This window comes from Coturnix japonica, chromosome 13 (genome assembly GCF_001577835.2).
Source record: "Coturnix japonica isolate 7356 chromosome 13, Coturnix japonica 2.1, whole genome shotgun sequence".
NCBI classification, from domain to species: Eukaryota; Metazoa; Chordata; class Aves; order Galliformes; family Phasianidae; genus Coturnix; species Coturnix japonica.
In genome coordinates this window covers 7,535,479-7,550,731 of record NC_029528.1, presented here as the reverse complement: position 1 = coordinate 7,550,731, position 15,253 = coordinate 7,535,479, and the positions used below count along the sequence as shown (strand labels likewise).

General features: G+C 37.5%; 1 protein-coding gene across 16 annotated transcripts in view; it reads left to right on the top strand.

Annotated features, from left to right (window-relative positions):
• The window catches only part of TENM2 (teneurin transmembrane protein 2), a 1,269,291-nt gene that overhangs the window by 1,068,324 nt on the left and 185,714 nt on the right, over window positions 1-15,253 (top strand). For 15 of the 16 annotated variants that reach the window (XM_032447373.1, XM_015875932.2, XM_015875931.2 and 12 more), the window contains one exon: window positions 7,491-7,700. The exons of the other annotated variant lie outside the window; for it this stretch is intronic. In XM_032447373.1, coding sequence (XP_032303264.1) covers window positions 7,491-7,700 — 210 coding nt within the window. The remainder of the gene's footprint in view (window positions 1-7,490; window positions 7,701-15,253) is intronic. 16 annotated transcript variants of the gene reach the window in all.

Here is a 15,253-nt window from a genome sequence, read left to right as displayed (position 1 = left end):
ATTTTAGAGTATTATTTTTGTTCCAGTTACAACAAGTGCTGACAAGTTGTTATACTTTACTGTCAGCTATAGTTCATACACTCAGTTCAGTAGAGCCTTTAATAGGGAAGTGAAGACAATGCAAGTTCATGTGATTTATGTTCAGCTGGGTTTGTCTGTTTCTTCTCCCTCAGATTTTCCCAGCTGAATCAGAGGTACGATGAGAGTTGAGAATGCACTCTGACTTCAAGAGTGATGGGGAAAAATCAGTGAAACAAATTCCTGTTTTCCAGCTAGGAATGTATCATTAAACATATGCCAAGAAATCAGCTTGCTAGTGTAATATGTTCAAGAAGTAAAAGAGTTTTCTAATCTTATTCACTGATGCCTTTCCCAAGACAGCAACAGCTTTTATAAAATGAGGGTTATATCTTTTCATTACAAAATCTAATCTGCCCAAAAGACATTGAACAGCTGCAAAACCCTGACATCTTCTAGTTGTAAATTGTTTTTATTATTTATCTTTGTTTAACTAAAGAGGGAACGGGTATCAGATGATTCAACAAGACAAGAATTAAGTGATGTTAGCTTTGGACAGCATCAAATTATTCCTTTACGTGCTGAATTGATTTACATTATTTTTGAGTCATGACTGTCTACTTATTTTTAACATCCAAGTTCTGTAATGCCGATATCTTTTTAGATGGATTGCCTGGAAAAATTAATGTAGCTTTGATTTTAATGCTAAAAGCCACAAGAGAAGTGATTGATTTCTAAGTTACTCTTACTTTTCTGCATAGATTGTAGTAATGATAGTACCTTGCACTGATGCAGTTATTTTCATATTCAAGAAGTGTAGAAGCACCGTACTTTAGGAAATATTAACCACACAGAGGTGAAATGTCATAAGGAATTTAACAACGCCTGCAGGAGTTTGCAGATTATATCCATAGTAAAGTAAAAAAAAAAACACAAAACAGAGGAGCCTAGCAGTTAATGATTCTTCTGCATTTGTCCCATTTCTTAAAATACATTCTTCTGTGTGCAAAAAGTGGATCTACTAGAGGAGATAAGGAAGATACAATTTATTTCTATTGAATATGCTCAATCAAATATTGGTTTTAAAAAAATGAATTTTTTTTATGGTCACAAAAATCATTGGCCATTGAATTTTTATCTTTTTTCTATCACCTATAATTCCTCATAAACAATTTCTTGTCCTTTGTCAAAGTCTTAACTAGAACTGTAACAATTCTGTGCCAGAGAGATTTAATGCATTTATTTCAGGGAGAATCGAGGTTTATTTCCAGGTTTTGTTTGGAGGTTTTCTTGACTTTCTTCCCCCATTATGGTAATGGCTTTGGTACCACCTGTGGAGGCCTGGCAGCTGTAGCTGCTTGCACTCACCCACAGCACTACAGGCTGTGTTGGGGATGCTGTGGGGCCTTGGGAGTACTGATGTTCAGCTCATGCTGTTCTGGGGAACTGCAGTGCAATCTTTTCAACTTCAGTGCTCCTTCAAATGGAAAACCCACCAAATGAAAAAATAAGCAACGTTTCAGGGCTTCAGGGGTCTGAGTGAAATCCTGAAGCGTAATGGCTGCAGGTAGTCCCATGGAGCAGAGTAAGCTCCCAGGTCTCCTGCCCGCAGTATGCTCAGTGCATGAGGACAGGCTGTGAATGAAGCACTTTCACTTCACAGAAAGAGCAGGATCTGTGCTGGTGAAAGCAGTGCAGCTGGGCTCTGTGCTACACATGAGGGGGTGAGGCTGACAGATATACAGACCTCACTTCGTGACAGAAATTGGCTTTTGGGGACAGTTCTTGCCTATACTGTAGCGATGTAAGTTTCTGTTTTTTGGTGTTGTTTTTTTTTTCCATTATCTTCACTCTGTTCACAGTCTTGCCCTGATTTTACACTTCTTGCATAACAGGAGTTTTGAAAAACTTACATTGTTTATTGTCCAGTGGGAAGTGGGAAAGATATGAAAACAGAGTGCTGGTTTGCCTTCATTATTTCACTGCTATGTACATCACAGATGATGACCTGCTGTATCCAGATCCCTTTGGCCTTCTCTCCTAATTCTCGCAAAGGCATTTTTTGCCTTTCATCCCTGTATGATGTGATGTTTTTTATTTCATTCTTGGTTGCCCTGACTGTTCCTTTTGAAGCGGAGAAATGCCTGTAAGCATCAGTGAGGAGGTCTGTGCAAGAATGTCAGCCCCGTGTGCTAGGAAGACCTTATTTTCTCCTTTGACTCTTGTGAAATAGATTCCATGAAATGACTTCTCTTAAAGGCTTGGCTGGTTTTGTTTGCCACTTTCAGACAGGTAGGAGCTTCAGAAGCACTGGGAGTACCTTTCTTCAGTGGTAACTATCATCCAGGATCCTGATTTATGTTTTATCTTTTGGTGTGATTGTTGAAGCATGTTTGCCTTACAGTACAAGTGCAGCAGGAGTTTATGCAAACTGAAATATCTCGATACTGAAGGAAATTCTGTCTACTTGAAATGCAGCCCAGCAGATAAAGAGTTAATGGAGCTGCTTTTAGAGCTCCTTGCAGAGGAGTTATCTGCTGGGTGGTGCTGTGCCTGCCCCTCAGCCTGCTGGGCTCTGAGGGCACACAGCTCTCTCCCATGACAACAGCTTTGCCTGCTGGGCCTCCATGCTGACCTCCAGTGCACTGAAGTACAAATTCTGTTTTCTTTACAAAAATAACAGATGCTGGTACCATACAGAGAACAGATGAGTTTTCCTGATGCCACTTACCTGTAATAATTTCATCTAATACAAACTATAAATATTTCTTATGCCAGCTACAATGATGTATGCTTGATGCAGTAAGTGTGGCTCCGCGTGAAAGTGCCCAGCCCATTGGCAGGACTTGCTTTGCACAAGTATTTGAAAAATGGCTTTTTTTCCTTATTTAAAAAAAAAAAATAAATTAAAAAAAAAAAAGCAATTATTCTGGGAGGAGTAGTGAGAGTGCTGAATGTGCTATATCTCAGGAAGGTTTCACCTTCATCAGCTGCCTGCTTAATTTATAGTGCTTTGCACTGCAAAAACATGCTTCTTGTGCTATCTGGTTGTTTCCTGACACATTTAGCAATGTTTCTCACTCTGTAAAGTGAACTTAACATTGCTGACGATGTAGGTGCTTCAATTAGGCTGAGCTGGAAATTCAGTCAGAAGTGCATCGTGTTCTGTAGATAGTGTGAGTTGTGTTCATGGAAGCAGGGTCCTGCCTCGTGTTTCGCACAGTGCTCCCATTTGGTTTTCCAGGTTTCCTGAAGTAAGGAATAAAAGAGGAGGGGAATAAAATCTACCCCTATTTTTGTAGTATACATCTTTAAAAGTTAGATCTATCTAAAAGGAGAAGCTAGAAAATTCCACCACAAATATAGTAAGCTTTGAGATTTGTGAGACTCACAATGTTCCGGTGATAACTTCTTGTATTGAGAAGGATAACTTAGGTGTATGGGATAGCAGCAGACGGGTTGGGGTCTTTACCCTGACACAGTTTATGGCAAAATGGCTGTATTAAAAGCCTGAATTGAATTTTCAAAGTCTGACTCCCAGAATAGCATTCCTTTTTGGAGATGATGTATTCCTGCCTAAGTGTGTGGGGGTAAACATATGCATAAATATTACATAAATAGTTATAAAATGATTTTTCCTGAAAGTTGTTATAGATAGTAATGCCATATTATATTATAATTAACTGGACAGGTTGGAAAGCGGCCCTTCAAGATGGTTTTTGTAATGGATATTTACACAGTGCCTGCTAATGTCAGAATTATTACATTTCACTCACTCATTTCCGTCCTGTGTGTTCCCTCTTTCCTCTCACACACCACAGTAAAGTATTGGGGCTGGAGTTTTACTCATGTGTGTATTTCATTTGTCTCCAAAACTCCACAGATCTTTTGAGTGAGAGTTCAGGGAGAGAAAGGGAGAGTGTGGAAAGTACATATTAAAAGCTTCAGAAACTGATAAGCAGCCTGCTTCTTTTCTTTGATTGTGTCTCAGATATATGTATGATGTATAATAATAAGGAGTGATTGCAAGTAGTGATTTTTCCTTATGGGGGTGGTGGGGGTGAGTGCTGTTGGTGGGTTTTGGTTTCTACACTAACAGCAATGGCAGTATCCCTTTCCTAAATGTGTTATTGTGATTAAGATGAGCAGAATTCATATTAGCTGTCTTACAAGTGTCTGGACTCGAGAGCACCTTTTCTGCAGCCCTATTGCTGTGTTACACGGTGGCCACACATGGCAGCTTTGCAGCAGTAAGCTTGTCACCTGTTCTGACCCTGTCACTTCTTCAGTCATGGACTCCCTGAATAGAGATTGCTGTACTTTTGGGTCTCGTAGCTAATGGTGCTGTCAGGAACATCACTTAAACAGCCTCTTTATATGTAAGTAAAAGGAAATGTCATTCCCTCTAAAACATGAAGTGATTATTTGAGCCTAGAAACTTGTTTCAGGAAGAATGCAAGCAGGATTTGGAAGTCAGCAATAGACAACCTCAGCAATTTCCTCTGCTTCACATGGCCAAACAAGTAACAGTGGAAGAGCCCCCGAACCATAATGCTCCTTTTTAAGGCATACCAGAAAATGCCACTAAGGATTATCTGAATTTGGAGATGTCCAGGTCAGCAGACGGGAGTCCTTAGAGTCCTCTATCCTGCTCCTGTTTTGTGGTTGAACTACCACAAAAAAAGTTGAGGGGTAAATCTATGAAACCAGTATCGTTAGATAAATGTTCACTGTACCTTTTGTCTGATATTTTGGATATTCTTAGGAATGTTTTAATTGCTTCATCAACTTTGAATGTAAATGGAAAGCTTGCCTTGCATGTGCTGTTGTCAATTACTTTTGGGGGCAGATAGGCAATCCAGTCTAAGTTCTGGTTTCTGTGGCATTCTTCCGCATATATTCTAGAGAATTTATGTGGGATGCAGTTAGAATGATTGTATTAGCTTTGAGCTGAATGCTGCATTATGGGATGTTAGGTATCTGAGGAGCTCGCATCATTATTTTTGCCACTGGTCTTCACCAGAGCAATTTGAATGCTGATGCCCATTATAGATATTTCTGCTCCCAGCATGATAAAACTCTTGGCCTTATTCTTCTAATAAGATCTCTTGCATTCAGTTCTCTCCTTCCTGAAGCTCATCCTCAAACAAGAAGATAGTGACCTTGTTCCAGTCACTCCTTATCACTCTGGCATGCTGTTCCAATGAACTCCATAATTTTCACACTCCTGAAACTTTTCCAGGCATTAGTAATATCTTATCCATCAGGAGGGGCTCATTCTACTCTAAGTTTGAAATATGGTGTTTATTGGTGCCGTATTCTACCTCTATCTGTGAAGAGCTCATTAATGGGAAGTCTTTCTTCAAAGGAAATCTTCACACCAGTATCTGATCTACATACTCAGCTTTTGTGGGTGCATTGCTGGGGATGGTTGTAAGCCTGTGGCATCATTTCCAGCTACAAGCATGGCCTGATTTTTGATCATTGACTACAAGGCAGATTTTAAGCCTTAGGGACTTAGAGTGGAACTGTAATTGAGGAATGGTTTCATAGAAGTTCCTGAGTCGATGAAGAGAGATGCGACACTGTTAAAAAGAAGAAATGGAAATAACTCTTTTTTGTCTACTATATCATCTTATGTGGGGAGTAAAGAAAGGAAATATAAGTGGTGATAAAGAGAGTAAAAGAGAAAATTAAAAAACAAAGGCCCTTGCAGAATGAGGTGTTGTGTAGTAGGGAAGTGCAAAGCTATCTAAAATCAGAAACACTCCTGAAGGAGAGCTATCAAGGTTTTCTTTCACTAAGAAATAGTGTAAATGACAGAAGAAATTAATGAGGAAAAGAATATAAGGATAAAAAGTGGCGGGGGGTGTGTTTGCTTGCTTTAGTTGAAGAGACTGTATTCAGTATCTTTGTGTGCCGTTCCTGAGTTTATGCAGCACGCACATGCATATGAACAGATACATGAAGAACTGGTGTTATTTTTTTTCCTATTGAAATTGTAACACAACAGCTTCTAGACTTTGTTTTGCTTTTAGTAGCATTTATCTATGTTTTACGTTACTTTGGAGATATGACACAATTGCATTACTGTTGTCACTAGAAGTAAGTAGTAAGTATCCATTATATAGGATTTCTGTCAATGCACGATGAGATAAAAATCTTATTTATAGAAGCTTTATAATGTTAGTATTTGAAGAGTAGATACAAATTGTACCAGCTTCTGTTTTATATTTTGGATGTAAATTCTGAAAGTGGTGAAACTGAAGACTGAGGTAACCATCTGTATCACAGGATGTTTCATAGTACAGTAGGGTCATATGAGACTCGTTGTGAGAAGAGGAGCGTTAGAATCATTTTGAGAAACAGAAGGTTTCAAAATACGATTGTGAAGGTATCTGCAATCACAGGGCAGTTGTGACAAGAAGGTCAGGTTTACAGAAACAATGGAGCTCAGTCTACATGTTGCAAAGAAATGATTTGAAACTGCTTTTTCTTTACTGCTTCCTTGATTGTTTAGAACGTGTGCTGCAGAATTTTATAAGAATGGCACAATCATGAATAATAACAGTAATTATTCGTGTCATCAATATTAGAATTATTTCTTGGTAAATGAAAGTCTGCAAGGGAAGTATTCAGTACATATTGAATGTATTGCATAAAAGAAGGTAGATGGGAGTTGTTATCAAGTAGCTTAAACAGATTTCTGTTCTGTGGTAACTTGGCCATTTAGTCTTATTATCAGTTTGGCCAGAGTTAAGAATACAGTGTAAATAGCATAATAATCATTTGCCTTAATCCAGCTGGTTTTGTTACTTTAAGTTTTTTGAAGGTAAGAAAGTAGTTGGTGCTGCTTGCTGGTGTCAGTGAGAGCTTTTAAAGGACCTGTGGTTACTTTCCAATGATTGCTCTTGGTTTTGTTGTTTGTTAATGCTAATGAGATAAACCTTAATATATTTCATATAAAGAGTGGGGTTCTTGCTTCCAGAAATGAACGAGTAGCTAAGGAGAAAGGTAGCGTGTGTTTGTTCCACCACTGTTTCTTTAAAAATGGTGGAAATCAGAATGCACCATTTCAAATAGTTTTGCTGCATTTTAACATTTGTAGCTCATGTGCAGCAGAGCTCTCTTTGCCTCACAGACTTCAGCAGGATCACAGAGGTCGTATTTTCCTGTGTATAAATTATTTATGACTGTTTTCTCCAATGCTCTGGATAAACCTGTAAAAATCAGAATACTTGTTTCTCTTATTCCATTCCTCCCCACAAACAGTAATATTCTAATGGGCATTGCACAAAAAAAGGAGGGGAAAAAAAAAAGCTGCCTTCATTTGCATGCATTTGATGGAATGGATTGATATCAAGTTATGAGAGGGAAGCTCACAGAAGCAAAGAGTAAATTAGAATTTGTTTTCTTTTTTTTTTTTCATTACGCTCATTGCTGATCTTTGATCCCTGTGTCCTCTTTCCCAGGTCGTCCCATTCCACCTACATCCTCGTCTAGCCTTCTCCCATCTGCACAGCTGCCCAGTTCTCATAATCCTCCACCAGTTAGCTGCCAGATGCCATTGCTAGACAGCAACACGTCCCATCAAATCATGGACACCAATCCTGACGAGGAGTTCTCTCCTAATTCATACCTACTAAGAGCATGTTCAGGGCCCCAGCAGGCATCCAGCAGTGGTAAGAAAAATTGCAAACGTACGGAGTTTATTTGTGATTTGTTTGTTCCAGTTTTATACGTTATTTTGCAAACGTGTTCTTTCATCACCCGAAAATTAAGAGCATATATGGAAATGAGGTCAACAGCAAATCATAGTATTATTTCATTGAAAATGTTTTGAAAACATACTATATGTTTTTCTATCATTTTATTATAGAGACCCTTCTAATCTAAGTGTTATAGGCAGTATAAAATTGTTATTGAAAGCTTCTCATCTAAGGAATTTATTTTTCAAAGTATGTTTCTTGTAAAAGAGAGATCCACACAGTGTTCCTTTATTCTGCACAAGCTAAGCCAACACCTGTGATGAGGTTCTGTTTGGGAAGTGTGTTCCTTCTGCTGTTGTCTTTGTGTTCTTGTTTCAGAATCTGGTTCTGTGCTTTCTGTGTATAGATAACTAAAAAAGTTTAATAGTGTCTTAGAAATCAAGAGTTCTTTGAAGGATTTGGCCATTTGTGTATAATAGTGATCTATTTGATGAAATAGTTTGTATTTTGCTCTCTGTGAAATAACTATTATTATAGGTATTTGTTGTTACTAACATTGCAAGTTGTTGTTTGAAAGACAGTAAGTGGGGACTGTGAAGAAATATCAGAATACAGTGTTTGGATAAAGGCTGTGATGTATCTGTTTACAAAGGCTTAAAAAGGCCATAATGGTAAGAGAGAATGTCATTGAGGGTTGTTTGGTAGAGGAAAATCACAGTTAGGGACTAGAGACCTGGAGAATCCCTGAACACTGAGTACTTGTTATTGATAGCTACAGTAAAAGAACATCTGAAAAGTTGATGGAAGAATTCCTTGTATTTCATTTTAAATTGTTTCTTTTAAAAGTTTGTAAAGAAGAGTTTAAAGCTTTTGCACACGTTACTGTGACTGGCACAAGGAACCTGTTCAGCATGAACAGGTATGCTTTGATTTATTTAAGAATGAATAGCTGAGTTGTTCATTCTGTGCTTTAATTTTTTTCCCCAAAACAGTCAATTTGCTTCTTTAATAAACACTTATAGTATATTGTGGCTTGCTTTTAGTTTTAAGAACATAGAAGAAGAAGAAAAAAAAAAAGCATAATTGTTTAACATTTTAATATTTAATATTTAACATTTATAGCACATGCTCCTCTGATTTAGTACATCCTCTAGAAGCCTATCACTCCTTGTCATGTAGGTACTTTGTTTCCTTTAGAGAGTTTACAAGAAAATACTACAGACTGCCATGTGCAATTCAGACTGGAAAAGCTTACCTCTCATCCTTCCTGTAAGATTTTCAGAATAGCTTTTACATGATATAGAAACATAGACTGTGGTTTTATTGTTTTTGTATTTATATATCTGTTATTAATTTATATTTGGGGCTATGTAAGTTTAGCAACATTCTTGAGACGTTTGGAAAATAGTAGATAAATATTTTGTTTAAATTTGGGTTTCGGTTAAAAATAAATATTCAAAGACACGTAGATTTACAGTGTAGACTTCAGGAAATCTTTGAGCAGTGATGAATGTAAGTTATTGCTTTCTGGGTTCTCCTTTCTAAACAATTCTATCACAGACTTCAAAATGCATACTGAGAAAGAAACACTGGAGAAAGCTTCTACTGATTTCCTTGTTTAGGTGTCTTGTTTGGCTGATTGTGCACTTATGGTTGCTTCAATCACTGCAATTACAAGCTAACTACTCAGCAAGTTGAAGTCATCTTTAATATGTGGTGGTAGTCATCCATATGTATTGCCCTATGCCCTTTACAATAGATATTCTAGGTAGATCTGGGCGGAAAAAAAACCACCCACAAAACTATTCAAATCTTCAATCAAATGAGCAATCTATTGTTGGTATTATGAAGGTCTTTAATCTACAATAAATCTTTGTTAGAACTCATCAGAGCTTCTAGTTTGAGAGAAATGTGATTATAGCACTCTTAAAATGACATTACATCATTGGGGTGATTGGTTTATCATTTGGAGAAGCGACATCAATCATAACTACCATAACCACACAGTAAATGAATTCAGCCTTTCTACTGCTGAACAATGACACAATAATTGCTCAAAATCAAACTTGAAATGAAATCAGAAAATGCACTTTCTTTAAATATGATGTTAACCTAATGGAATATGTTATTAAAAATCATGTTTGAGGAAGTTCTGTGTAATTAAAAATATGTGAAAATGTATTCCTTTTTTCCTCTCATTAGAACCTGATTTCAGTTGCAGAATCATTTTCTATGCAACAGATATTATGCTGCTTTTAATTGAACTCCCATCACTTACATTTCTCTGCTTGTATTTCTTAATATAATATGCGGAACAATTATATTTGATGAAGGACAAGAGGTTTTTGAAAGCTGGTGCACCTGCTGATCGTATTTTGAAAAATACAAATATAATAGAAGGTAATGAGACCTTTTACACATGGAAAGTTAGATTTTTTTTTTCCTTCTAGAAGAGGGTAAGTTCCTGACACACCATTTTCTAAGATGGTTTCTTAGAGCTTGCAGTCAGAATAGGTTTTTTCTTCTCTGTGCATTCATTCTATATATTTTCTTTCTAGCAATATAAGGTGACTCGTTGAAATGCTGTTGTAATGGCTTCAAGTACAATACAATAGAACAGACTGTTTTCAATTGTATAGAGAAAAAAAAGATAAGGGTTTTTGTTGCCAGCAGCTTTTCTTTGCTTGAATATTTATTGTAGTGCTATTAAACCAAATTTTAGAATCCCAACATAAAAAAATATATATGTGTGTGTTTGTTTTTAACGAAGGAATAAAACACGAGGCTTTTATCTCCTCACACAATAGTTATTGATTTATGGATCTGTAATTAGATACATTCATCATCTTCAACCATTGTAACAGTGGCAAAATGGAAGCAGAACAGGTTTGGGAATATTTTGAGTTTGGGAAATAGATGCATCTCTAAAACCTGAGAGTGTGCAGTAGGAACTGTCATGATTCCCAGGAACTTATTGAAGTTCCACTGGAAGGGCAGTCAAGCACCGTTTTTCAGTGTTAACGAGTCTTTTTGGCTCAAGAACAATACAGTGTATTGTATTTGAAATACATTTGGCTCAGTGTAACTGTATTTCCATGCAGAGTCTTTTGGATGCTACTTAGAAGACAGGGTTTGCTTTGAGTTTTTCACAAGCATTTATTGTCATCAAGGAGAGGGGAATGGGGAAATAAGTTGGCTGCAGTGACTGTTGTTGTTTTGTGTTGTCTGTGAGTCAGAATTGAAGTAAAATATAATCAGTCCCTTATGTTTATAACTACATTACTTTATTATGTAAAATACTAATATTTATTACATTCAGTACAAATATCTAGAAGGATCTCCTACATTCAACCTGACAATAGCTTCTGATAGGATTTTGTATTTATTATATAAGTTAATTCATACAAACCATCTCATTGCAGTATGAGATTTTTGCTTCCCTTTCCCCTTCCCTTCTTCATTACTTTTTCTCTCCCCTCCCCGCCCGCCTTTCCCTTCTGCTTCCCCTTCCCCCTCTCTTCTCCTTCTCCTTTTTCCTGAGAAAAGCCAGAACTTTCATTAAAGCACTGTAACTGGTTGTCTTATTTGAAATCCTGTGCTGGGAATGCTTGGAAGTATATGTTTCCTAGCTCTCTACAGTCCAGCATCAAATTAACATGTTTCCAGTTATCTCTAAAAAATAATTGAATCCTATAGATTTTATATATATATATATACATAGAGAGAGAGAGAGAGAGAGAGAGAGAGATTATAAAACTCATATATATATATATAGCATATAGTTGCTTCTCCTTCTGATGGTTGCATGTCACCCCTTACCGAATGGAGAAAGTGGTTTCTTTATCTGCTGACTTATGGGATAGAAAATAAAGCATCAACAACAGACATCTAGAATCCTTAGCTGTTTTCCTCACAAAAGACAGACTTTGGCTTCCTTAGAGACTAAATGAAAGGGCTTGGAGATCTCAGTAGGTAACTCCTTCATCTTTTTGCCAGAAAGACATGGGTTTTAACTGTAGATAAGAAGCCTAGACGTGCATAGCTATCCCAGCATGAGATCCAGTTTCTGGGTTGCTGGAAGAAGCATTCCACAATTAAGTGGGCTCAGCATAGGGACCATTCAGAATTCTGGCATGAGTCTCACGAAAGGGAAACACAAAGTCTGGCACCTGGTGAGGAATAACCAACCCCCTGCAGCTGGACAGCAAAGAGGCAGCTGTGCTGAAGTGCACCCAGGGACACCAGGCTGATCATAAGCCAGCAGTATGCCCACAGCAACCTGGGCTACACTAGGCAAGCACTGAAGGTGGGGTGGGTTGGGGAGGAGATGCTTCTCTGCTCAGTCCAGCTGTGATGCAGCTGGAATGCTGGGTGTGCTGCATCCCCCTAGTACTAGAGAACTAGTGAGCCCAGAGCTGGGTCACCAAGGTGAACATGGGCTTGGAGCATCTGAGGCACCAGGAGAGGCTGAGGGACTGGGGCTGCTCAGCCTGTGGAAGAGAAGGTAGTGGGGGAGCTCACAGATGAGCAGCAGGGAAGGGCAGGAGCCAGACCCTTTGCAGCAGTGTCCACTTACAGGGCATGAGAGAATGGGTACAAGCAGAAATACAGAACATACAGATTAGAAATAAGAAATTCACATGAAAATACCATAAGCATTCTTTTTTACTGATGACATTTTACAGCAAATTACCAAAAAAAAAAATTAAAAAAAAATGCTGCAGGTTTAAAATTGTAATTTATATTTACAAATAAGAGAAAATTACATATGTTTGGTTCATCAGCATTAGGATGAACTCTGTACTATAGGCTGTCTTTCCCACTCAGTACCCATAGCTGTTGTGTGCTGTCCCTGAGGTAGAAGAAAGCTAAACTAATGTCAAGAATTTTGTCCTTAGTGCTCCACTGGGTGACAAAGACCAATAAAGATTTTCTTATTACAGTAGGTGAGATTGAACTGAAGCTAAAACCTGTTGTGTTCTCAGTATTTAGGCTGTGAAGAACGGATCATAGTTTTCAGGTTTTAACCAGTAGTCTCTTTCTGTATGTGTTGTTTTGAACAAAGGTTTTCATCAGCCATAAAGTTCTTACATATATTTATATATACACATAAACACACGTTGTTTTCAGTTGGTTTTAATAGTTAATTCTCTGAATCCTTAAGGTCCGCTCATTGTAGTTCTCTTTCATTCCTCTATGTCCAAATTTTCAGCCATGGATTGGAATTAGAGGAGGAGGAGTAGCACTGTTGGTGCTTTCACATTGAAACTGGAGGGTGTACTTTCTCTTAAGTATCAGCTCCATGTTGCTGCAACTATTACTGATATTATTGCTAATCTGTGTAGCATATGTTGACGATGCCAGCAGATGTCTGAACTTCAGCCAGAACTTGATTCAGACTTTATTCTAGCTATTAGATTTTGCAGAAACATCATATTTATTAATTTATGAATTCATAACAGACAAGCAAATCTCCAACAGAAGGTGGTAAGGTATTAAAAAAAAAAAAGAAAGAAAAAAAAAGAAAGAAGGAAAGAAAAGAATGTACTACAAAAGCATTAGAATTGATAATTGTTTCTAATTGTATTGTTCCTATATTCTTATGCTCCATCATGGTACTGAGCTAAGGAGACTGTTCTTTGCTGTTTTCACTTCATTTCACTGTAGTGCTGGTCAATGCTTAAAACTGGCAGCCTCTCTCTTGTAATAGCAGTAGCACAGAAAAGCAGTGGCAGCAGTAACTTTGCAAGGTCTGGTTTCACTGATAGCTCCTTTAATGCCTGGGGAACAATTCAGGTACTACAGCCAGGCAGGCCTTGGTTTTTCTCATTACCAAACCTTATGTCGTCCTGTAGCAACTAGTCTGAGGTCACCTATAAATGTCACACACTTGAAATTTAAACAGTGAATATTCTTGTTCCATGCCATTGTGCCTAGGCCTGGTGCCTTGCTTGAGAGATGTGCTACAATTACACATCTCTCTATTCCCCATAGTAAGTGTGACAGTTGCTTGTGTTCAGGTGGGGCATTTTTTCCTTTATGTGTGTGAAAAACCCAAACATATAACAGTTCTTGTTATTACTCTCTGCTGTTAGCTGTGTTGTACTGGAAATTATCTGGCTTCAGAACAACGTTGTCTTTTGATACAGTTTCAGTCTTCTGAAACTATACTTCCTTTCTCATTGGCAGTAATATAGTTCTAACTAATATCATGGTGGTTTCTGCAGCTGTTTAAATAGAAAGGCAGCATTTGGAAAGCATTCCACATTTTTAACTGTCACCTGCACAGCTGGGTGGCTGATTGAAAGTGATGAATCAAACACGTGTAAGCCACGTGCACATCAGACTATAGAATCAGAAGTCTAACACTTAAGCTGTGATTTTTTTGAGAATTATTTGGAGTATTTGTACATAGAACGTTCCATACGTTTTCTGGTTGCTTATTGTGTGAATTGTTATTTTTGTTTTGTTTTTTATTAGTACTAATGACAAGTTGAATCGATCCATCCTTTTTTCCTTATGAATCCAGGTGTATGCTGTTAGGAGCATCTTAAAGGAAAACAGTTTTCATCTGAGTCGATATTCCATTCATGGATTTCCTCACTCTGATGAGACAGCTGTATGCTTTGACTGTATGTGCTTTATTTAAGTTGTGTTTTTTTTTCTAGCAATAAATAATTATTTCTGGTTATGGAGTTACTTGAATAGATTTACAGTTATACAATACATATTTTATTGTGCTTATAAATATTAGCTTTACATAAGACAAATCTATAAATATATATCATTTCTTGGCCAGTTGTTAGCATCTCTGGAAACTGAATTTATCTTAATATAAAGCATGACTCAATCAATAGAACCTAGGATGTTTTTTTTTCCTGTAGAAGTTGTTCAGTCCGATGTTAAAGAGTACAGAAGGAGATCTCAGCACATCCCTTGAGAAAAACTGCTCAGCACTTATTAATTATTCTATTATCTTTTCTCTTTTTTTTCCATTCACACCTCTATCTTTCCCTCACAGCTCTCACAAGCGTTGTCTTTTGTCTCAATTCTGCATGAAAGGAAAGAAGTCTGAACTCTGTCATTGGCTCTGTTTACCTGTAGCAGCCATACTGCCTGCTGGTTGTATTTGCACCAATAGGGTTTGTAGATAGAGTTTTGATGAAACTCTTCTGAAAATGCAGCTCTTCCCAGCACAGTGCGTTCTCCTGTTATTTCTTAATCCAATTCCTTCAATAGACTAAGCGATATTGTGAAAAGGACTCCTTTTTTTGTATCATTGCATCTTATTTTGTAGACCAAAATTTTGTTTTTCTCACAGTCTTGACTTCAGCAGCAAATTTGTACAACCTCTGTTACAGTTTAAATGTGAGGAGGGTGCAATTCCTTCATTAAACAGCTGCTGTATTTTGATTTGGAATTACAAATGTGTTATTTTGGAGGGACCGTGGTGCAGGTGCGCACCATGGGGTTTATTTTGGGAGGCCAGGTAAATGTTTGGAGAGTTTGATGTAGTGGGATGACTT